The following is a 26,017-nucleotide window of genomic DNA, read 5'->3' on the forward strand; positions in this document are numbered from 1 at the left end:
TGCACCGGTTTATATCAAGAACTGCTGGGGTTGGTCCACCACCCAAAGGACAGCCAGCCAGCCAACTTGACACAACTGTGGGAAGCATTCGAGTCAACATGAGCCAGGATCGATGTGGAGCACTTGCGACACCTTGTCGACTCAATATTAGGGGCTGGCCACCACTATGTGTGTAAGACACTGTAAATGAGCCATCAGTTCAATCAATTCACAAGCATAAGAGGACACAAAGCAGATTACATTTATGTCACCTTTATTTAACCAGGTAGGCCAGTTGTGAACAAGTTCTTATTTACAACTGCCACTTGGCCAAGATAAAGCACAGCAGTGTGACACAAACAACAACACAGAGTTACACATAAACAAACATACATTCAATCACACAATAATTCCCTGCAGCTAGACGGAGACAAATAAGAGAGAGATGGAACGAGAGATAGAGAAGGAAAGATTACAGAGAATTTGCTTCTCTCTGCTTTCCGATGTTGGACAGCAGATTATGACAGTAATCCCGAGTTGGACAGAGAGGAGGGAACGACTGAGGAGGGAAGGGAGGAGTAAGGAGGGAGGAGGATGTGGGGGACAAGAAACGGCCTTGGAAATAAATATAGGACACGGACACAACTGTGCACGCACAGGCACGCATAACACATTATAATACACATGTTTTCATGTCGTCAGAAAATCTATGTGTAAATATGATCAAAAACGTCACTGTTTGGACAATAGGAACCATATAGAAACCTTACTATTCTTACTGAAAACCGACTATTTTTACGTCACGGACTAATTTGTGGGACATCAAGGACACACACACACACACACACACACACACACACACACACACACACACACACACACACACACACACACACACACACACACACACACACACACACACACACACACACACACACACACACACACACACACACACACACACACACACACACAAAATGATTTGCAATACACAGAATTTATGAGAAAAGCTTTAATCCACCATATGCAGCGTATAACTCTGATTAAAACAAAAAGACAATTGCAGGATCAAATCTAAAAGCCACCATCACAACCATGCAAATTCCTAATGGAGAAAAAGGTTTGTTATTCTACAGATTTTCAATTTCTTTTCCCAAATACCTGTGTCCGAACTGTTATCATTTATCACATTTACACACTTCAAATTTCCTTCTAGAGCAACACCATTTAGAACTTCTTAGAATAATGAAATGTATAGACTGAGCAATGGTTACCAAATGATCCAGTCCATGAGTATTCAGGACACTGCAAAACACTAGACCACCATTACTTTTTCACAATCATCTCACAGTACCAAAAAGCTATTGTATCTTCAATCGGATAGGAAAACAGCATTTAGCAGGGATGTTGTATCAATATACAAACAAATAAATATACTTGTGCCTCAATGTTTCTGTCGCATTTGTATTGCATCAAACACTAATTACAATAGTGGCCATCTACCTTCATATTTATCACACCTACCTTCATAAAACAGCCTCAATCCAATAGGCATACATGCACAGACAGACATACTTTAACATACTTTTACTTTAACAGACATACTCATACTTTATACTTTAACCAACATGAACCCCTACTTTCTCAGAAGGTACAGTGAAGACAATTAAGACACCGCCATACAAGAGTATTTACACAGAAGAGAAAGACAGAACATTAGAATACAATGACAAAGAGGAGGAGAGGAAGAAATAGTGTGTGAAGGAGAAAGAGGGGAAGAAGGAATGACTAGTCAGTGATGGGTTCGTAGTGGATGAGACGCATGGCGTTTTCGTTCTCGGTCACCCCCTTGATGAACTCTCCCTCTGCCAACCGGTCTGAGAGAGAGAGAGCAACAGAGAGAAATTGTAAAATTATTAGTGTTTGACTCCATACTGTATGTGTACTGTATATACCATCTGTCAGTAGTTCTTCAACATTACATACTGTATGTGTACTGCATATACCATCTGTCAGTAGTACTTCAACATTACATACTGTATGTGTACTGTATATACCATCTGTCAGTAGTTCTTCAACATTACATACTGTATGTGTACTATATATACCATCTGTCAGTAGTTCTTCAACATTACATACTGTATGTGTACTATATATACCATCTGTCAGTAGTTCTTCAACATTACATACTGTATGTGTACTGCATATCCCATCTGTCAGTAGTACTTCAACATTACATACTGTATGTGTACTGTATATACCATCTGTCAGTAGTTCTTCAACATTACATACTGTATGTGTACTGCATATACCATCTGTCAGTAGTACTTCAACATTACATACTGTATGTGTACTGTATATACCATCTGTCAGTAGTTCTTCAACATTACATACTGTATGTGTACTATATATACCATCTGTCAGTAGTTCTTCAACATTACATACTGTATGTGTACTATATATACCATCTGTCAGTAGTTCTTCAACATTACATACTGTATGTGTACTGCATATCCCATCTGTCAGTAGTTCTTCACCATTACATACTGTATGTGTACTGTATATACCATCTGTCAGTAGTACTTCAACATTACATACTGTATGTGTACTGTATATAAAATCTGTCAGTAGTTCTTCACCATTACATACTGTATGTGTACTGTATATACCATCTGTCAGTAGTTCTTCACCATTACATACTGTATGTGTACTATATATACCATCTGTCAGTAGTTCTTCAACATTACATACTGTATGTGTACTGTATATACCATCTGTCAGTAGTTCTTCAACATTACATACTGTATGTGTACTATATATACCATCTGTCAGTAGTTCTTCACCATTACATACTGTATGTGTACTATATATACCATCTGTCAGTAGTTCTTCACCATTACATACTGTATGTGTACTATATATACCATCTGTCAGTAGTTCCTCACCATTACATACTGTATGTGTACTATATATACCATCTGTCAGTAGTTCTTCAACATTACATACTGTATGTGTACTATATATACCATCTGTCAGTAGTTCTTCACCATTACATACTGTATGTGTACTATATATACCATCTGTCAGTAGTTCTTCACCATTACATACTGTATGTGTACTGTATATACCATCTGTCAGTAGTTCTTCAACATTACATACTTTATGTGTACTATATATACCATCTGTCAGTAGTTCTTCAACATTACATACTGTATGTGTACTATATATACCATCTGTCAGTAGTTCTTCACCATTACATACTGTATGTGTACTATATATACCATCTGTCAGTAGTTCCTCACCATTACATACTGTATGTGTACTGTATATACCATCTGTCAGTAGTTCTTCAACAGTACATACTGTATGTGTACTGTATATACCGTCTGTCAGTAGTACTTCAACATTACATACTGTATGTGTACTGCATATACCATCTGTCAGTAGTACTTCAACATTACATACTGTATGTGTACTGTATATACCATCTGTCAGTAGTACTTCAACATTACATACTGTATGTGTACTGTATATACCATCTGTCAGTAGTTCTTCAACAGTACATACTGTATGTGTACTGTATATACCATCTGTCAGTAGTACTTCAACATTACATACTGTATGTGTACTGTATATACCATCTGTCAGTAGTTCTTCAACATTACATACTGTATGTGTACTGTATATACCATCTGTCAGTAGTTCTTCAACATTACATACTGTATGTGTACTGTATATACCATCTGTCAGTAGTACTTCAACATTACATACTGTATGTGTACTATATATACCATCTGTCAGTAGTACTTCAACATTACATACTGTATGTGTACTGTATATACCATCTGTAAGTAGTTCTTCAACATTACATACTGTATGTGTACTGTATATACCATCTGTCAGTAGTTCCTCACCATTACATACTGTATGTGTACTGTATATACCATCTGTCAGTAGTACTTCAACATTACATACTGTATGTGTACTGTATATACCATCTGTCAGTAGTTCTTCAACATTACATACTGTATGTGTACTGTATATACCATCTGTCAGTAGTTCCTCACCATTACATACTGTATGTGTACTGTATATACCATCTGTCAGTAGTTCTTCAACATTACATACTGTATGTGTACTGTATATACCATCTGTCAGTAGTTCTTCAACATTACATACTGTATGTGTACTGTATATACCATCTGTCAGTAGTTCTTCAACATTACATACTGTATGTGTACTGTATATACCATCTGTCAGTAGTTCTTCAACATTACATACTGTATGTGTACTGTATATACCATCTGTCAGTAGTTCTTCAACATTACATACTGTATGTGTACTGTATATACCATCTGTCAGTAGTTATTCAACATTACATACTGTATGTGTACTGTATATACCATCTGTCAGTAGTTCTTCAACATTACATACTGTATGTGTACTATATATACCATCTGTCAGTAGTTATTCAACAGTACATACTGTATGTGTACTGTATATACCATCTGTCAGTAGTTCTTCAACAGTACATACTGTATGTGTACTGTATATACCATCTGTCAGTAGTTCTTCAACATTACATACTGTATGTGTACTGTATATACCATCTGTCAGTAGTTCTTCAACAGTACATACTGTATGTGTACTGTATATACCATCTGTCAGTAGTTCTTCAACATTACATACTGTATGTGTACTATATATACCATCTGTCAGTAGTTCTTCACCATTACATACTGTATGTGTACTATATATACCATCTGTCAGTAGTTCCTCACCATTACATACTGTATGTGTACTATATATACCATCTGTCAGTAGTTCCTCACCATTACATACTGTATGTGTACTGTATATACCATCTGTCAGTAGTTCTGCAACAGTACATACTGTATGTGTACTATATATACCATCTGTCAGTAGTACTTCAACATTACATACTGTATGTGTACTGTATATCCCATCTGTCAGTAGTTCTTCAACATTACATACTGTATGTGTACTGTATATACCATCTGTCAGTAGTTCTTCAACATTACATACTGTATGTGTACTGTATATACCATCTGTCAGTAGTTCTTCAACATTACATACTGTATGTGTACTATATATACCATCTGTCAGTAGTTCTTCAACATTACATATTGTATGTGTACTATATATACCATCTGTCAGTAGTTCTTCACCATTACATACTGTATGTGTACTATATATACCATCTGTCAGTAGTTCCTCAACATTACATACTGTATGTGTACTATATATACCATCTGTCAGTAGTTCTTCAACATTACATACTGTATGTGTACTATATATACCATCTGTCAGTAGTTCTTCACCATTACATACTGTATGTGTACTATATATACCATCTGTCAGTAGTTCTTCACCATTACATACTGTATGTGTACTGTATATACCATCTGTCAGTAGTTCTTCAACATTACATACTGTATGTGTACTATATATACCATCTGTCAGTAGTTCTTCAACATTACATACTGTATGTGTACTATATATACCATCTGTCAGTAGTTCTTCACCATTACATACTGTATGTGTACTATATATACCATCTGTCAGTAGTTCCTCACCATTACATACTGTATGTGTACTGTATATACCATCTGTCAGTAGTTCTTCAACATTACATACTGTATGTGTACTGTATATACCATCTGTCAGTAGTACTTCACCATTACATACTGTATGTGTACTGTATATACCATCTGTCAGTAGTTCTTCAACATTACATACTGTATGTGTACTGCATATCCCATCTGTCAGTAGTTCTTCAACATTACATACTGTATGTGTACTGTATATACCATCTGTCAGTAGTTCTTCAACAGTACATACTGTATGTGTACTGTATATACCATCTGTCAGTAGTTCTTCAACATTACATACGGTATGTGTACTGTATATACCATCTGTCAGTAGTTCTTCAACATTACATACTGTATATGTACTGTATATACCATCTGTCAGTAGTTCTTCAACAGTACATACTGTATGTGTACTGTATATACCATCTGTCAGTAGTTCTTCAACATTACATACTGTATGTGTACTGTATATACCATCTGTCAGTAGTTCTTCAACATTACATACTGTATGTGTACTGTATATACCATCTGTCAGTAGTTCTTCAACATTACATACTGTATGTGTACTATATATACCATCTGTCAGTAGTTCTTCAACATTACATATTGTATGTGTACTATATATACCATCTGTCAGTAGTTCTTCACCATTACATACTGTATGTGTACTATATATACCATCTGTCAGTAGTTCCTCACCATTACATACTGTATGTGTACTATATATACCATCTGTCAGTAGTTCTTCAACATTACATACTGTATGTGTACTATATATATCATCTGTCAGTAGTTCTTCACCATTACATACTGTATGTGTACTATATATACCATCTGTCAGTAGTTCTTCACCATTACATACTGTATGTGTACTGTATATACCATCTGTCAGTAGTTCTTCAACATTACATACTGTATGTGTACTATATATACCATCTGTCAGTAGTTCTTCAACATTACATACTGTATGTGTACTATATATACCATCTGTCAGTAGTTCTTCACCATTACATACTGTATGTGTACTATATATACCATCTGTCAGTAGTTCCTCACCATTACATACTGTATGTGTACTGTATATACCATCTGTCAGTAGTTCTTCAACATTACATACTGTATGTGTACTGTATATACCATCTGTCAGTAGTACTTCACCATTACATACTGTATGTGTACTGTATATACCATCTGTCAGTAGTTCTTCAACATTACATACTGTATGTGTACTGCATATCCCATCTGTCAGTAGTTCTTCAACATTACATACTGTATGTGTACTGTATATACCATCTGTCAGTAGTTCTTCAACAGTACATACTGTATGTGTACTGTATATACCATCTGTCAGTAGTTCTTCAACAGTACATACTGTATGTGTACTGTATATACCATCTGTCAGTAGTTCTTCAACATTACATACTGTATGTGTACTGTATATACCATCTGTCAGTAGTTCTTCAACATTACATACTGTATGTGTACTGTATATACCATCTGTCAGTAGTTCTTCAACATTACATACTGTATGTGTACTGTATATACCATCTGTCAGTAGTTCTTCAACAGTACATACTGTATGTGTACTGTATATACCATCTGTCAGTAGTTCTTCAACATTACATACTGTATGTGTACTGTATATACCATCTGTCAGTAGTTCTTCAACAGTACATACTGTATGTGTACTATATATACCATCTGTCAGTAGTTCTTCAACATTACATACTGTATGTGTACTGTATATACCATCTGTCAGTAGTTCTTCAACATTACATACTGTATGTGTACTGTATATACCATCTGTCAGTAGTTCTTCAACATTACATACTGTATGTGTACTGTATATACCATCTGTCAGTAGTTCTTCAACATTACATACTGTATGTGTACTGTATATACCATCTGTCAGTAGTTCTTCAACATTACATACTGTATGTGTACTGTATATACCATCTGTCAGTAGTTCTTCAACATTACATACTGTATGTGTACTGTATATACCATCTGTCAGTAGTTCTTCAACATTACATACTGTATGTGTACTGTATATACCATCTGTCAGTAGTTATTTCAACATTACATACTGTATGTGTACTGTATATACCATCTGTCAGTAGTTCTTCAACATTACATACTGTATGTGTACTGTATATACCATCTGTCAGTAGTTCTTCAACATTACATACTGTATGTGTATCTGTCTAGTATATACCATCTGTCAGTAGTACTTCAACATTACATACTGTATGTGTACTGTATATACCATCTGTCAGTAGTTCTTCAACATTACATACTGTATGTGTACTGTATATACCATCTGTCAGTAGTTCTTCAACATTACATACTGTATGTGTACTGTATATACCATCTGTCAGTAGTTCTTCAACATTACACACTGTATGTGTACTGTATATACCATCTGTCAGTAGTTCTTCAACATTACATACTGTATGTGTACTGCATATACCATCTGTCAGTAGTACTTCAACATTACATACTGTATGTGTACTATATATACCATCTGTCAGTAGTTCTTCACCATTACATACTGTATGTGTACTATATATACCATCTGTCAGTAGTTCCTCACCATTACATACTGTATGTGTACTGTATATACCATCTGTCAGTAGTTCTTCAACATTACATACTGTATGTGTACTGTATATACCATCTGTCAGTAGTTCTTCAACATTACATACTGTATGTGTACTGTATATACCATCTGTCAGTAGTACTTCACCATTACATACTGTATGTGTACTGTATATACCATCTGTCAGTAGTTCTTCAACATTACATACTGTATGTGTACTGCATATCCCATCTGTCAGTAGTTCTTCAACATTACATACTGTATGTGTACTGTATATACCATCTGTCAGTAGTTCTTCAACAGTACATACTGTATGTGTACTGTATATACCATCTGTCAGTAGTTCTTCAACATTACATACTGTATGTGTACTGTATATACCATCTGTCAGTAGTTCTTCAACATTACATACTGTATGTGTACTGTATATACCATCTGTCAGTAGTTCTTCAACAGTACATACTGTATGTGTACTGTATATACCATCTGTCAGTAGTTCTTCAACATTACATACTGTATGTGTACTGTATATACCATCTGTCAGTAGTTCTTCAACATTACATATTGTATGTGTAATGTATATACCATCTGTCAGTAGTACTTCAACATTACATACTGTATGTGTACTGTATATACCATCTGTCAGTAGTTCTTCAACAGTACATACTGTATGTGTACTGTATATACCATCTGTCAGTAGTTCTTCAACATTACATACTGTATGTGTACTGTATATACCATCTGTCAGTAGTTCTTCAACAGTACATACTGTATGTGTACTATATATACCATCTGTCAGTAGTTCTTCAACATTACATACTGTATGTGTACTGTATATACCATCTGTCAGTAGTTCTTCAACATTACATACTGTATGTGTACTGTATATACCATCTGTCAGTAGTTCTTCAACATTACATACTGTATGTGTACTGTATATACCATCTGTCAGTAGTTCTTCAACAGTACATACTGTATGTGTACTGTATATACCATCTGTCAGTAGTTCTTCAACATTACATACTGTATGTGTACTGTATATACCATCTGTCAGTAGTTCTTCAACATTACATACTGTATGTGTACTGTATATACCATCTGTCAGTAGTTCTTCAACATTACATACTGTATGTGTACTGTATATACCATCTGTCAGTAGTACTTCAACATTACATACTGTATGTGTACTGTATATACCATCTGTCAGTAGTACTTCAACATTACATACTGTATGTGTACTGTATATACCATCTGTCAGTAGTTCTTCAACATTACATACTGTATGTGTACTGTATATACCATCTGTCAGTAGTTCTTCAACATTACATACTGTATGTGTATATATCTGTCAGTAGTACTTCAATATACCATCTGTATATCATCTGTCAGTAGTTCTTCAACATTACATACTGTATGTGTACTGTATATACCATCTGTCAGTAGTTCTTCAACATTACATACTGTATGTGTACTGTATATACCATCTGTCAGTAGTTCTTCAACATTACACACTGTATGTGTACTGTATATACCATCTGTCAGTAGTTCTTCAACATTACATACTGTATGTGTACTGCATATACCATCTGTCAGTAGTACTTCAACATTACATACTGTATGTGTACTGTATATACCATCTGTCAGTAGTACTTCAACATTACATACTGTATGTGTACTGCATATACCATCTGTCAGTAGTTCTTCAACAGTACATACTGTATGTGTACTGTATATACCATCTGTCAGTAGTACTTCAACATTACATACTGTATGTGTACTGTATATACCATCTGTCAGTAGTTCTTCAACATTACATACTGTATGTGTACTGTATATACCATCTGTCAGTAGTTCTTCACCATTACATACTGTATGTGTACTATATATACCATCTGTCAGTAGTTCTTCACCATTACATACTGTATGTGTACTGTATATACCATCTGTCAGTAGTTCTTCAACATTACATACTGTATGTGTACTGTATATACCATCTGTCAGTAGTTCTTCAACATTACATACTGTATGTGTACTGCATATCCCATCTGTCAGTAGTACTTCACCATTACATACTGTATGTGTACTGTATATACCATCTGTCAGTAGTACTTCAACATTACATACTGTATGTGTACTGCATATCCCATCTGTCAGTAGTACTTCACCATTACATACTGTATGTGTACTGTATATACCATCTGTCAGTAGTACTTCAACATTACATACTGTATGTGTACTGCATATCCCATCTGTCAGTAGTACTTCACCATTACATACTGTATGTGTACTGTATATACCATCTGTCAGTAGTACTTCAACATTACATACTGTATGTGTACTGTATATACCATCTGTCAGTAGTTCTTCACCATTACATACTGTATGTGTACTGCATATACCATCTGTCAGTAGTTCTTCAACATTACATACTGTATGTGTACTGCATATACCATCTGTCAGTAGTTCTTCAACATTACATACTGTATGTGTACTGTATATACCATCTGTCAGTAGTTCCTCAACATTACATACTGTATGTGTACTGCATATACCATCTGTCAGTAGTTCTTCACCATTACATACTGTATGTGTACTGCATATACCATCTGTCAGTAGTTCTTCAACATTACATACTGTATGTGTACTGCATATACCATCTGTCAGTAGTTCCTCAACATTACATACTGTATGTGTACTGCATATACCATCTGTCAGTAGTTCTTCAACATTACATACTGTATGTGTACTGCATATACCATCTGTCAGTAGTTCTTCAACATTACATACTGTATGTGTACTGTATATACCATCTGTCAGTAGTACTTCAACATTACATACTGTATGTGTACTGCATATACCATCTGTCAGTAGTTCTTCAACATTACATACTGTATGTGTACTGCATATACCATCTGTCAGTAGTTCTTCAACATTACATACTGTATGTGTACTGCATATACCATCTGTCAGTAGTTCTTCACCATTACATACTGTATGTGTACTGCATATACCATCTGTCAGTAGTTCTTCAACATTACATACTGTATGTGTACTGCATATACCATCTGTCAGTAGTTCTTCAACATTACATACTGTATGTGTACTGCATATACCATCTGTCAGTAGTTCTTCAACATTACATACTTTATGTGTACTATATATACCATCTGTCAGTAGTACTTCAACATTACATACTGTATGTGTACTGCATATCCCATCTGTCAGTAGTACTTCAACATTACATACTGTATGTGTACTGTATATACCATCTGTCAGTAGTACTTCAACATTACATACTGTATGTGTACTATATATACCATCTGTCAGTAGTACTTCAACATTACATACTGTATGTGTACTGTATATACCATCTGTCAGTAGTACTTCAACATTACATACTGTATGTGTACTATATATACCATCTGTCAGTAGTACTTCAACATTACATACTGTATGTGTACTGTATATACCATCTGTCAGTAGTACTTCAACATTACATACTGTATGTGTACTGTATATACCATCTGTCAGTAGTACTTCAACATTACATACTGTATGTGTACTATATATACCATCTGTCAGTAGTTCTTCAACAGTACATACTGTGTGTATTTGCATTTGGTTCAATGAGATGAAAAATGTTCTGTGGAAAAAGCCATGTTTTGGTAGGGAGTGAATCCTCAGGTGGCTGCTTTGTGTGCATACCCTTAAACTAAAGGGCAACTCTCCTGTAAGAAAACACATGATGAACAATGTAACCTATGTAAGCTGGACGGACGTCCTACAGCTGCTGAGCAAAGAACATAATTACATAAAACCTTTCCTCTCATTACCACAACAACGCAAGTCACAACAACCTACTGTGTGTGTATGTGTTTGTGCGTGAATGTGTTTGTGCGTGAATGTGTTTGTGCGTGTGTTTGTGCGTGAATTTGTGCGTGTGTTTGTGCGTGAATGTGTTTGTGCGTGCATTTGTGCGTGTGTTTGTGCGTGAATGTGTTTGTGCATGCGTTTGTGTGTGTGTTTGTGCGTTAATGTGTTTGGGTGTGCGTGCATGCATGTCTGTGTGTTTGTGCATGCGATTGTGCGTGTGTTTGTGCGTTAATGTGTTTGGGTGTGCGTGCATGTCTGTGTGTTTGTGCATGCGATTGTGCGTGTGTTTGTGCGTTAATGTGTTTGGGTGTGCGTGCATGTCTGTGTGTTTGTCTCTTACCGTTGTCTGGTTTCTCAAAGTATCCCCACAGTTTGTTGGCTCTCTTCTCTGGTGTATTCTCGTCGGCCGGTAATTTGGGCAGATCTTCCTTGGGGATTAGCTTAAAGATGGCCTGAGAGTGAGTGAGTGAGTGAGTGAGTGAGTGAGTGAGTGAGTGAGTGAGTGAGTGAGTGAGTGAGTGAGTGAGTGAGTGAGAGAGTGAGAGGGAGAGAGAGAGAGAGAGAGAGAGGAAATAGGGGGTAGGGGGAGAGAGAGAGAAGAAGGGGGGGTAGGGGTTGAGAGAGAGAGAGAGAGAGAGGTGGTAGGGGAACAGATCAAGTAAGATTGCATAGACTTATTTTACATTATATATATACAGTACTAATCAAATGTTTGGACACATCTGCTCATTCCAGGGTTTTTCTTTATTTGTACTATTTTCTACATTGTAGAATAGTGAAGACATCAAAACTATGAAATAACACATATGGTATTATGTAGTCATCAAAAAAGTGTTTATTAAACAAATCGAGATATATTTTAGATTTTAGATTCTTCAAAGTAGCCACCCTTCGCCTTGATGACAGCTTTGCACACTCTTGGCATATGTGTCCCAACCTTTGACTGGTACTGTATCTACAAGTTCAGAATACTGTATATGACATATGATCTGCTGACAAGCGTTTACATGAAGTTACAGTTTCATTTAGTTGGTGCCTGCAGCCTCCCATCATAGCCTTAACATGAGTCTGTGTGCCAACATTGGTTGGTGCCTTGCAATGCCCAATACATGTTTTATACAGCTCGTCTGAAGGGAACCCATCTGACCACTAGAGTAACCCATCTGACCACTAGAGGAACCCATCTGACCACTAGAGTACACATCAGATCACTAGAGGAACCCATTTGACCACTAGAGGAACCCATCTGACCACTAGAGGAACCCATCTGACCACTAGAGGAACCCATCTGACCACTAGAGGAACCCATCTGACCACTAGAGGAACCCATTTGACCACTAGAGGAACCCATTTGACCACTAGAGTAACCCATTTGACCACTAGAGGAACCCATCTGACCACTAGAGGAACCCATTTGACCACTAGAGGAACCCATTTGACCACTAGAGTAACCCATTTGACCACTAGAGTAACCCATGACCACTAGAGGAACCCTGACCACAGAGGAACCCAGAGGAACCCATTTGACCACTAGAGTAACCCATCTGACCACTAGAGTAACCCATCTGACCACTAGAGGAACCCATTTGACCACTAACCCATTTGAGGTAACCCAACCATCTGACCACTAGAGGAACCCATCTGACCACTAGAGGAACCCATTTGACCACTAGAGGAACCATTTGACCACTAGAGGAACCCATCTGACCACTAGAGGAACCAATTTGACCACTAGAGGAACCCATCTGACCACTAGAGGAACCCATTTGACCACTAGAGGAACCCATTTGACCACTCCTGTGTGTCATTGTTTACCAGTTAGCTTCCTGGGACACATCATATGCAGCTCCCTGAGTCAGATATGTGTTCTGCCCTACCAAGCACAAGAGCAGTAACTGCTTATAGAGTGAAACTGAGAAAAATGACTTCAAAGTTTAATTTTTTTTCCAGCCAAGTGAATTGTAGGCAGATAATTGGAGTTTTGGTTATGTGTTGTCTTACTGAGGTTATTTTTTAATCATATTGACCCTGACCTCTGACATGACCTTTTGCCCTAGACAGGGTTCAGCCTTCTTGCTTGGTACACCCACTGGAATAGTTTCCCACGACAATTGATTTTTTTACACAAACTTGTATTCATAGATTTACACTACACTACACGACTATTTCAGCGACACCCGTTGCTGACAGGTGTATAAAATCGAGCCAGAGCCATGCAATCTCTGTATACAAACATTGGCAGTAGAATGGCCCAACTGAAGAGCTCCATAACTTTCACCATGGCACCGTCATAGGATGCCACCTTTCCAACAAGTCAGTTCATAACATTTCTAGCCTGTAGAGCTGCCCCGGTCAACTGTAAGTGGTGTTATTGTGAGGTGGAAACGTCTAGGAGCAACAAGGGTTCAGCCGCACACAATCCTAAGATCACCATGCGCAATGCCAAGCATCAGCTGGAGTGGTGTAAAGCTCATAGCCATTGGACTCTGGAGAGGTGGAAACGCGTTCTCTGGAGTGATGAACCACACTTCACCATCTGGCAGTCTGATGGAGAAATCTGGGTTCAGTGGATGCTAGGAGAACACTACCTGCTCGAATGCATAGTGCCAACTGTAAAGTTTGGTGGAGGAGGACTAAAGGTCTGGGGCTGTTTCATGGTTCGGGCTAGGCCCCTTAGTTCCAGTGAAGGGAAATCTTAATACATTCTATACGATTCTGTGCTTCCAACTTTGTGGCAACAGTTTGGGGAAGGCCTTTTCCTGTTTCAGCACAACAATGCCCCCGTGCACAAAGCGAGGTCCATCCAGAAATGTCAAGATAGGTGTGGAAGAAATTGACTGGCCTGCACAGAGCCCTGACCTCAATCCCATCGAACATCAACATCAGTGCCCGACCTCACAAATGCTCTTGTGGCTGAATGAAAGCAAGTCCCAGCAGCAATGTTCCAACATCTCGTTGAAAGCCTTCCCATAAGAGGGGAGGCTGGTATAGCAGCAAAGAGGGGTCCAACTCCATGATCTTGGAATGAGATGTTCGACGTATGTCCACATACTTTGGCGATGTAGTGTATTTGTATGTGTCATATACTGTAGTAATAACCGCAGCCCATAGCTCAGTGAAGCCAAGGTAAAAGGCAGTAACTGACTTGAGTGATTGTTGTTACTGCTTTCTGTCCTTGGTTTCACAGTAACTTTTTCCAGTTACTGCAAATATGACCCCCCCATTTTCTCCAAAACACAACACAGTGGAGGCAGGATATTTGTGCAGGTGACAAAGCATGCAGTTACTGCTCTTTTGGTTTGTATGGCAGGTGATGACACCTGCATAAAGGAATGACCTGCAGTATGTATTACACACATATCATGGGCTATTTGGCCAATCAAGTGCTATTTAAAAATGAGGTGATTATGCAATGACAATCCAAATCTAATAAATCCACTGTAATAACAGATTCTAGACCTACGATGTAAATGATCCACATTAAAGTCAATAGTCAATCAGGGGCCATCTGAGTGTAATTTTAGAGTCAGGCCTTAAAGCTGTGACCCACATAGAGACAGGAACCACTCATCTCTCACACTTAAAACATCCAGATTAACATGGATTATCGCCAAGACACAGGCCATAGGCCAAACGCCAAGATGTCCTCCTCCTTTTCCTCCCTCCCTCCTCCCTCCCTCCCTCCCTCCCTCCCTCCCTGTTTGGTTTAGGCTGAGTATTTCCTAAGGTTAATTTAGTGTTTGAACTAGATTGGGATTGGGTGAAATGATCCTAGATCTGTGCCTAAAGCCAACTTTTACCATAGTGGGGTTGGCTTGGCAGGCTATTCAGTACAACCTATATAGTACAGCCAGTTCCCCATTGCCCTGACAACTATAATCTTGACGGGGAATAAACACATTTTGGTGCCAGTACGGTACAGTAACACTGGGGAGAGGTGGTGCTATACATGCCCACTGGCAATCTGCCAGGGACAGACAGAAAGACAGACAGAGACAGGCTCATCTCAGGGCAAAGGTACTGGACAATATTTACCTCCCCATCCCTCCCAATTTGCCCATGAGCCTGGCCTGCCCGGTCCCTGTCTCTCAGTCTAAACCCACAGCCTGGCCTGCCCGGTCCCTGTCTCTCAGACTGAACCCACAGCCTGGTCTGCCCGGTCCCTGTCTCTCAGTCTAAACCCACAGCCTGGCCTGCCCGGTCCCTGTCTCTCAGTCTAAACCCACAGCCTGGCCTGCCCGGTCCCTGTCTCTCAGACTGAACCCACAGCCTGGCCTGCCCGGTCCCTGTCTCTCAGTCTAAACCCACAGCCTGGCCTGCCCGGTCCCTGTCTCTCAGTCTAAACCCACAGCCTGGCCTGCCCGGTCCCTGTCTCTCAGACTGAACCCACAGCCTGGCCTGCCCGGTCCCTGTCTCTCAGACTGAACCCACAGCCTGGCCTGCCCGGTCCCTGTCTCTCAGTCTAAACCCACAGCCTGGCCTGCCCGGTCCCTGTCTCTCAGTCTAAACCCACAGCCTGGCCTGCCCGGTCCCTGTCTCTCAGACTGAACCCACAGCCTGGCCTGCCCGGTCCCTGTCTCTCAGTCTAAACCCATAGCCTGGCCTGCCCGGTCCCTGTCTCTCAGTCTAAACCCACAGCCTGGCGTGCCCGGTCCCTGTCTCTCAGACTAAACCCACAGCCTGGCCTGCCCGGTCCCTGTCTCTCAGTCTAAACCCACAGCCTGGCCTGCCCGGTCCCTGTCTCTCAGACTGAACCCACAGCCTGGCCTGCCTGGTCCCTGTCTCTCAGACTAAACCCACAGCCTGGCCTGCCCGGTCCCTGTCTCTCAGACTAAACCCACAGCCTGGCCTGCCCGGTCACTGTCTCTCAGACTGAACCCACAGCCTGGCCTGCCCGGTCCCTGTCTCTCAGACTAAACCCACAGCCTGGCCTGCCCGGTCCCTGTCTCTCAGACTAAACCCACAGCCTGGCCTGCCCGGTCACTGTCTCTCAGACTAAACCCACAGCCTGGCCTGCCCGGTCCCTGTCTCTCAGACTAAACCCACAGCCTGGCCTGCCCGGTCCCTGTCTCTCAGACTAAACCCACAGCCTGGCCTGCCCGGTCCCTGTCTCTCAGACTAAACCCACAGCCTGGCCTGCCCGGTCCCTGTCTCTCAGACTAAACCCACAGCCTGGCCTGCCCGGTCCCTGTCTCTCAGTCTAAACCCACAGCCTGGCCTGCCCGGTCCCTGTCTCTCAGTCTAAACCCACAGCCTGGCCTGCCCGGTCCCTGTCTCTCAGTCTAAACCCACAGCCTGGCCTGCCCGGTCCCTGTCTCTCAGTCTAAACCCACAGCCTGGCCTGCCCGGTCCCTGTCTCTCAGACTAAACCCACAGCCTGGCCTGCCCGGTCCCTGTCTCTCAGTCTAAACCCACAGCCTGGCCTGCCCGGTCCCTGTCTCTCAGACTAAACCCACAGCCTGGCCTGCCCGGTCCCTGTCTCTCAGACTGAACCCACAGCCTGGCCTGCCCGGTCCCTGTCTCTCAGACTAAACCCACAGCCTGGCCTGCCCGGTCCCTGTCTCTCAGTCTAAACCCACAGCCTGGCCTGCCCGGTCCCTGTCTCTCAGTCTAAACCCACAGCCTGGACAGATTTGATGATTAAGATTATTGTTAATTAAGAAACGTCCTGCACAGTTCTCACAGCCACTCCTACACGTCTACTTATCTTTCTACAGTAGTGTAGTGGGATGTAAACGCAAGTAAACATGTCTTTTTTTGCACGACAGTTTGTCCACCGTTTGGGGCGAATGCATTGAAAGTATAGAGGTGTTACTTTTTCACAGCGACCGGCTATTTAACCACCTATTGTCCCCCACAACACCTATGTTCACATTTCTGAGCTAATATGTGTATAAACACCGAAAGAGATGCCATCACAATATCAACCTCAACCAGACACCTCTAAAAACTATAGTCTCCATGTGTTACGTTGGTTGACTCTGCCCTAAAGGTTGCAGCTGGGATAGAAAAAGGCTGATAGAAATGACACTTGGTCTTGGCCAGTGTTGCTCAACATTGATCGTGGGCCAAAGCACCCACTAGGTATGCTGGATTTCACTCCAGCTCGGCATCACTTAGGCTGCGTTTACACAGGCAACCCAATTCTGATCTTGTTTTCAGTATCAGCTCTGAAAAAGATCTGCTGTGAAAAGATCTGACGCGTTTGATCAAAATACAAATTAGTGTGAAAAAGATCAGAATTAGGCTGCCTATGTAAATGCTGCCTAAGATACTAATTAATGTATCCCCTTAGAACCAATGAGATAAATGACGTTGAGAGTAAACTATTTTATAACTAAGACAAATGGTGGTCTGCCAATTCAACTAATCTTTGTTAATGGGAGTAATTGGTAAACAAGAAAATCAACTGTTAAATTGAGAAACCCTGTTCTAGACAACATGGGCTGTGTTCACACAGGCAGCCCAATTATAACCTTTTTTACACCAATTGGTCTTTTGACCAATCACATCAGATCTTTTCACATCGGCTCTTTTTCAGAGCTGATCTGATTGGTCAAAATACCAATTAGTGGGAAAAATATCAGAATTGGACTGCTTATCTAAACGCAGCCATAATTGGTTATGTGTGTTACCTTTTTAGTTGATTATCTACAGACTACATACTTTAGGCCCTGAATAAGCACAGAAGCATGGGGACCACAGTAAGTACAGTAGCCTACATTTTCTGGATGCTAAATCATTAATCTTGTGGATTATCAGGAAGGATTGGGTGGCTGAAATGGGCAAGAGCTCTACATTAGCTAATTGATGATTAGGACTGGAACCCATCGCAGGAGGTTGGTTGCACCTTAATTGGGGAGGACGGGCTCGTTGTAATGGCTGGAGTGGACTAGGTGGAATGGTATCAAATACATCAAACACATGATGGTTTCCATGTGTTTGATGCCATTCCATTAACTCCTTTCCAGCCACTCCTATCTACATGTACAAATCACCTCAACTAACCTGTACCCTATACATTGACTCGGTACCGGTAACCCCTGTATATAGCCTCATTATTGTTATTTTATTGTGTTACTTTTTAATATTTTTTTACTTTAGTTTATCTGGTAAAAATTGTCTTAACTCTTTCTTGAACTGCGTTGTCGGTTAAGGGCTTATAAGTAAGCATTTCACGGTAAGTTGTATTTGGGTGAATGTAACAATTCAAGTTTGATTTGATTATTATGAGCCGTCCTCCCCTCAGCAGCCTGGGACCTACAGACCGAGGAAAAGAAGGTCACTTTTGACCATTGACTGACTTCTGATGATATACAACATATAGACAGGACCTACATTTAAGAAAAGCCATATTCCCAGAACTCCATAATTTGTTCTCCTAAAAAAGCCTAAAAAAATGTTATGGCTATTATTATTATTTTTTGTCAATTTGGAGGTGACCCACTTTTCCCGTGCCACATACTGTAAATGGTAGAAACATCTACTCCTTTGTATGCCTATGTCCACAAATTTCCCCTTGTCCCATCTTCAAAATGATCATCACCATCATTGATTGTTGTTGTAAGAAGGTTCTCCTACCCAGTGGTTCGGGTTTGGATATCTTCTCTTGCCCCTTAATAGTTCAAGGTTCTAATTCTTCCTTGATCTCTCACCTGGCAGATGACTTCCACTTCTGTCTTAGTGATGTATCCGTTCTTGTCCACGTCAAACAGTGAGAAGGCCCACTCCAGCTTCCTCGTCGTCTTCCCACTGGAGGTCATGTGCAGTGCAATGATGTATTCCTTGAAGTCCAGAGTGCCGTCCTCGTTGGTGTCGAATGAACGGAACACATGCTGAGCGTAGGTCTTGGCTTCGCTATCGGGGAAGAAGCGCGCGTAGATCGTCTCGAACTCCTCTGGCGAGATGCGTCCGGTGGGACACTGCTTCTGGAAGTTCTCGTACCACTGGCACAACTCGTTCTCCGTGAACTTGGTGTTGAGCTTCAGGTCCTCCAGGATCTCCTTGGAAATAGCACTGCTCTTGGCGTTCCCCATCGTATTAGCCTATACTGGGATCTCTGGGTTATGGTCGAAGGCTCTCTGAAGTAGTGCCTTTTTGAATCACCGATCCGTCTTTTGTTTGGGTAAAATCCTCTGTTACTGTGGATCTTCCTTTCCTTACGTTGACTCAGCTGTCCCGTTCAAAAGATTCCTGAAATAGTTACAAATAGATATTGTCCAACAAGCACAGCACAATCAGATCTCTACAATGGCTGAAGTGTTACCCAGTGTACCACTAGGAACCATACATCAACAAAAGCCTTCACTACCAGGGAGAAAGAACAGAGAGGGAGGCAGAGCAAAGAGACATGACTTACCTGTGTCAGCAGTAGAGAGAGTATGAAGTGATGTGTTAGGGATGGACTGTTGTCATTCTGAAGGGTGACGTAGATAGATAGATGGAGTAGGGAAGGAGGGGGGTGGAATTAGACTGCTACCTTTGGCGACTGGGTTAATTCAGTTAATTCAGGATTTAAGGTGTCTGAGCTTTCACTCAAATTAACTTTAGTTTCCATATTCTCTTTTGCCAAACCATCTCTATTCTTGTTGGTCTGTGTGTTGGCCAAGGCCCTGTTATCATTATTTAATTTCTCAATAAGAGCCTAATCCTAACTTTAGATACGTGTACGTAACTCAAACCTAATAAAAATCAATGCAGGATTTACTTGAATGTACAAGTTCGGTACGATACTTCAAGTGAGAATTTGTCTTTGCTTGGTTATTGCCACATGACCTAGTCAGGAGAAACATTGGATCATAGACCCAATACAGACACTGTATATGTCACACCCTGACCTTAGTTTCTTTTTCTGTCTCTATTTTGGTTTGGTTGGGGCGTGAGTTGGGGTGGGCATTCTATGTTGTGTTTCTATGTTTTCTGTTCTATGTGTTTGGCCTGGTATGGTTCCCAATCAGAGGCAGCTGTCTATCGTTATCTCTGATTGAGAACCATACTTAGGTAGCCTTTTCCCACCTGGTGTTTGTGGGTAGTTGTTTCCTGTTTTGACCTTTCAGGACTGTTTCAATTTTCATTTCTTACATTCACTTTGTTATTTTGTATTTTCGTGTTCTGGTATAATAAATAATCATAGACACTTACCATGCTGCGTTTTGGTCCGATCCTTCCTACTCCTCATCCGATGAAGATCGTTACAGTATAAGATTGTTAGTTGTAACAATGAGTGCTATATCATCTGTTGAGCAAAAACTGAAGTTGTCTGAACCAGTTTCTAGTCTATTATGTAAAGCATAAAATAAGTCTGAACCAGTTTCTAGTCTATTATGTAAAGCAAAAAATAAGTCTGACACCAGTTTCAAGCATCATGGTGGAGGACACAAGTCTGATTGGTCACACTAGTAAATTACTATTCTCTATTTTAAGACAATTAAAGTAAGTGGTAGTTGATTAAGGTTTTGGGTCTGTATGTTCTAGTAAAGACACTTAAATGGGTTTAGCTGAGCAGGTCCTCCTAATTCTAAAACAGCCACCTGTACAGGCCTTTTATAGGAAGTTCAGCTGCCACTAGCCACTTCCTTCCTTCACCTCTCTGCCTCCTTCCCTCCTTCACCCCATCTCTGTCTCTTTCTGCCCTTCACCTCTCTGTCTCTGTCCCCTTTCCTCCTTCACATCCATGTCCCCTTCCCTTCTTAATGTCTCTGTCTCTTTCCTCCTTCACCCCTCTATCTCTGTCCTCTTTCCTCCATCTCTGTTCTCTTTCCTCCTTCACCCCTCCTCTGTCTCTGTCTCTCTTTCCTCCTTCACCCCTCTGTCTCTGTCCTCTTTCCTCCTTCACCCCTCTCTCTGTCCTCTTTCCTCCTTCACCCCTCTCGCTGTCCTCTTTCCTCCTTCACCCCTCTCTCTGTCCTCTTTCCTCCTTCACCCATCTATCTCTGTTCTCTTTCCTCCTTCACCCCTCTGCCTCTGTCCTCTTTCCTCCTTCACCCCTCTCGCTGTCCTCTTTCCTTCTTCCTTCACTGTCCCTTTCTGCTTCACCCCTCTCTGTCCTCTTTCCTCCTTCACCCCTCTCGCTGTCCTCTTTCCTCCTTCACCCCTCTCTCTGTCCTCTTTCCTCCTTCACCCATCTATCTCTGTTCTCTTTCCTCCTTCACCCATCTATCTCTGTTCTCTTTCCTCCTTCACCCCTCTGCCTCTGTCCTCTTTCCTCCTTCACCCCTCTCTCTGTCCTCTTTCCTCCTTCACCCCTCTGTCTCTGTCCTCTTTCCTCCTTCACCCCTCTCGCTGTCCTCTTTCCTCCTTCACCCCTCTCGCTGTCCTCTTTCCTCCTTCACCCCTCTGTCTCTGTCCTCTTTCCTGCTTCACCCCTCTCGCTGTCCTCTTTCCTCTTCTGTCCTCTTTCCTCTTTCCTCCTTCACCCCTCTGTCCTCTTTCCTCCTTCACCTCTCTCTCTCTTTCCTGCTTCACCCCCTCCGCTGTCCTCTTTCCTCCTTCTCCTCTTTCCTCCTTCACCCCTCTGTCTCTGTCCTTTCTCCTTCCTCTCATGTCCCTTCTCCCCCTCTGCCTCTGTCCTCTTTCCTCCTTCACCCCTCTCGCTGTCCTCTTTCCTTCTTCACCCCTCACCCCTCTCTGTCCTCTTTCCTCCTTCACCCCTCTGTCTCTGTCCTCTTTCCTGCTTCACCCCTCTCGCTGTCCTCTTTCCTCCTTCACCCCTCTCGCTGTCCTCTTTCCTCCTTCACCCCTCTCGCTGTCCTCTTTCCTCCTTCACCCCTCTGTCTGTCCTCTTTCCACCTTCACCTCTCTGTCTCTGTCCCCCTTTCTCCTTCACATCCATGTCCCTTTCCCTCCTTCACCCCTCTGTCTCTGTCCTCATTCCTCCTTTACATATGTCCCTTTCGTTCTCTGCTACTCCATCCTATCCATCTCCTCCCTGCTCCTGTCCCCTTCACTTGTTTTATTCTGTCCCCTCATCCTTCCCCTCTGTACCCCTTCTCTCATTCCTCTCCTCCGCCTTGTCTCCTTCTGTCCCCTTTCTGTCACATCCACTTTGTCCCCTTCCCTTTTTTGTCTCCTCTCTGTCTCCCCCACCTTGTCTCTTTCTCTCCATCCTGCACATACTTTTCCAGGAAGCTTGGCTCCTAGATGTTTATCCTCTCTGTCTCCTCCACCTTGTCTCTTTCTCTCCATCCTGCACATACTTTTCCAGGAAGCTTGGCTCCTAGATGTTTATCCTCTCTCTGTCTCCTCCACCTTGTCTCTTTCTCTCCATCCTGCACATACTTTTCCAGGAAGCTTGGCTCCTAGATGTTTATCCTCTCTCTGTCTCCTCCACCTTGTCTCTTTCTCTCCATCCTCTACTTTTCTTGGCTCCTAGATATTTATCCTCTCTGTCTCCTCCACCTTGTCTCTTTCTCTCCATCCTGCACATACTTTTCCAGGAAGCTTGGCTCCTAGATGTTTATCCTCTCTCTGTCTCCTCCACCTTGTCTCTTTCTCTCCATCCTGCACATACTTTTCCAGGAAGCTTGGCTCCTAGATGTTTATCCTCTCTCTGTCTCCTCCACCTTGTCTCTTTCTCTCCATCCTGCACATACTTTTCCAGGAAGCTTGGCTCCTAGATATTTATCCTCTCTGTCTCCTCCACCTTGTCTCTTTCTCTCCATCCTGCACATACTTTTCCAGGAAGCTTGGCTCTCTCTGTCTCCCCCACCTTGTCTCTTTCTCTCCATCCTGCACATACTTTTCCAGGAAGCTTGGCTCCTAGATATTTATCCTCTCTCTGTCTCCTCCACCTTGTCTCTTTCTCTCCATCCTGCACATACTTTTCCAGGAAGCTTGGCTCCTAGATGTTTATCCTCTCTCTGTCTCCTCCACCTTGTCTCTTTCTCTCCATCCTGCACATACTTTTCCAGGAAGCTTGGCTCCTAGATATTTATCCTCTCTCTGTCTCCCCCACCTTGTCTCTTTCTCTCCATCCTGCACATTCTTTTCCAGGAAGCTCGGCTCCTAGATATTTATCCTCTCTCTGGCTGGTCTCTCATCATGCCTTTGTTTTGTCTCTACACTAAGTGTAAACATACAGTACCAGTCAAAGGTGGGGTCACCACTACTCATTCAATGGTTTTTCTTTATTTCTACAATTTCCTACATTGTAGAATAATAGGGAAGACATCAAAACTATGAAATAACACATATGGAATCATGTAGTAACCAAAAAAGTGTTGGACAAATCCAAATATATTATATATTTTAGATTCTTCAAAGTACCCAAGCTTTGCATTCTCTCAACCAGCTTCATCTGAAATGCTTTTCCAACAGTCTTGAAGGAGTTCCCACAGATGCTGAGCACTTGTTGGCTGCTATTCCTTCACTTTGCGGTCCAACTCATCCCAAACCATCTCAATTGGGTTGAGGTCGGGTGATTGTGGAGGCCAGGTCATCTGACGAAACACTCCATCATTCTCCTTCTTGGTCAGATAGCCCTTACACAGCCTGGAGGTGTGTTGGGTCATTGTCCTGTTGAAAAACAAATGATAGTCCCACTAAGCGCAAACCAGATGCGAAGGCGTATCGCTGCAGAATGCTGTGGTAGCCATGCTGGTTAAGTATCCCTTGAATTCTAAATAAATCACAGACAGTGTCACCAGCAAAAGCACCCCCACACCATCACACCTCCTCCTCCCTTCTTTACGGTGGGAACCACACATGCAGAGATCATCCGTTTACCTACTCCGCGTCTCACAAAGTCACGGCGGTTGGAACCAAAAATCACAAATTTGGACTCATCAAACCAAAGGACAGATGTATCGGTCTAATGTCCATTAGTAGTGGCAGCAATTCTACCATGAAGGCCTGATTCATGCAGTCTCCTCTGAACAGTTGTATCTGTTACTTGAATTCTGTGAAGCATTTATTTGGGCTGTAATTTCTGAGGCTGGTAAATCTAATGAACTCTGCAGCAGAGGTAACTCTGGGTCTTCCTTTCCTGTGGCGGTCCTCATGGGAGCCAGTTTCACTTGAAATGTTCCGGATTGACTGACCTTCATTTCTTAAAGTAATGATGGACTGTCGTTTCTCTTTGCTTATTTGAGCTGTTCTTGCCATAATTTGGACTTGGTATTTTATCTTCTGTATATAACCCCTACCTTTTCACAACACAACTGATTAGCTCCAACGCATTAAGAAGGAAAGAAATTCCACAAATTAACATTCAACAAGGCACACCTGTTCATTGACATGCATTCCAGGTAACTACTTCATGAAGCTGATTGAGGGAATGCCAATAGTGTGTAAGCTGTCATCAAGGCAAAAGGTGGCAACTTTGAATAATCTCAAATATAAAATATATTTTTAATTTGTTTTTGGTTACTACATTATTTCCTATGTGTTATTTCGTAGTTTCTGATGTCTTCACTATTATTATAATATGTAGAAAATAGTAAAATAAAGAAAAACCCTGGAATGAGTAGGTGTGTCCAAACTTGTGAATGCTACTGTAAATCTCTTAACATGTCCTTCCCTTCTCCCTCTTTAAGTGTTTATTTAGACAGAAGTATTGCTGTAACGCCCTGTAAGTTCCTTATGGTGCTTTTCCATTGAGACTTACCCTCACACCAGTGGACCATCAGTGTTTTATGTTAATGTCAGCTATAGTGTTGTTGTGTTTCCATCAGAGTCCTATACTACAAATCAGGTTTGAGGAGTTATCGAGGTAACTTTGGTCATCACTGAGTTCAACTCGGGATAACCGGTACCACGAACATGGCTCACCTTTTAGCCAGTTACATTTCTATGGCAACAAATCCTTCAAAACGAACCTGCTCCGGGACAGGTTAACTCCATTTCTCCTGAATGATGTGTCTGAGCTGCGAGATGAGGACCAATTAAATCAGATTCCCTCCCTCTCTCAAAGATTGCATCATCCTTCCCCCCTTCAATTGAGGAAGATGACTGAGCA

General features: G+C 41.3%; 1 protein-coding gene across 1 annotated transcript; it reads right to left on the bottom strand.

The window, feature by feature from the left end:
- Nucleotides 1–976: 976 nt before the first annotated feature.
- LOC123996370 (recoverin-like) lies at nucleotides 977–20,578 on the bottom strand. Its single transcript, XM_046299743.1, has 4 exons — nucleotides 20,423–20,578; nucleotides 19,719–20,256; nucleotides 12,404–12,515; nucleotides 977–1,856 (listed from the first exon to the last, which is right to left on the bottom strand). Exons 2-4 carry the CDS (start codon nucleotides 20,097–20,099, stop codon nucleotides 1,768–1,770), a joined length of 582 nt encoding a protein of 193 aa, XP_046155699.1. The 5' UTR covers nucleotides 20,100–20,256; nucleotides 20,423–20,578; the 3' UTR covers nucleotides 977–1,767.
- Between the last annotated feature and the right edge of the window lie 5,439 nt (nucleotides 20,579–26,017).

The sequence above is a fragment of the Oncorhynchus gorbuscha genome, linkage group LG15 (genome assembly GCF_021184085.1).
Source record: "Oncorhynchus gorbuscha isolate QuinsamMale2020 ecotype Even-year linkage group LG15, OgorEven_v1.0, whole genome shotgun sequence".
NCBI lineage: Eukaryota > Metazoa > Chordata > Actinopteri > Salmoniformes > Salmonidae > Oncorhynchus > Oncorhynchus gorbuscha.

Excerpts from the sequence above, each read along its gene's own strand:
- LOC123996370 (XM_046299743.1), bottom strand. The coding sequence starts at position 20,099 with ATGGGGAACGCCAAGAGCAGTGCTATTTCCAAGGAGATCCTGGAGGAC. Across the intron at positions 12,516-19,718 it reads AAGTGGAAGTCATCTGCCAG|GCCATCTTTAAGCTAATCCC; the intron begins GTGAGAGATCAA and ends ACTCACTCTCAG. Across the intron at positions 1,857-12,403 it reads CTTTGAGAAACCAGACAACG|ACCGGTTGGCAGAGGGAGAG; the intron begins GTAAGAGACAAA and ends TCTCTCTCTCAG.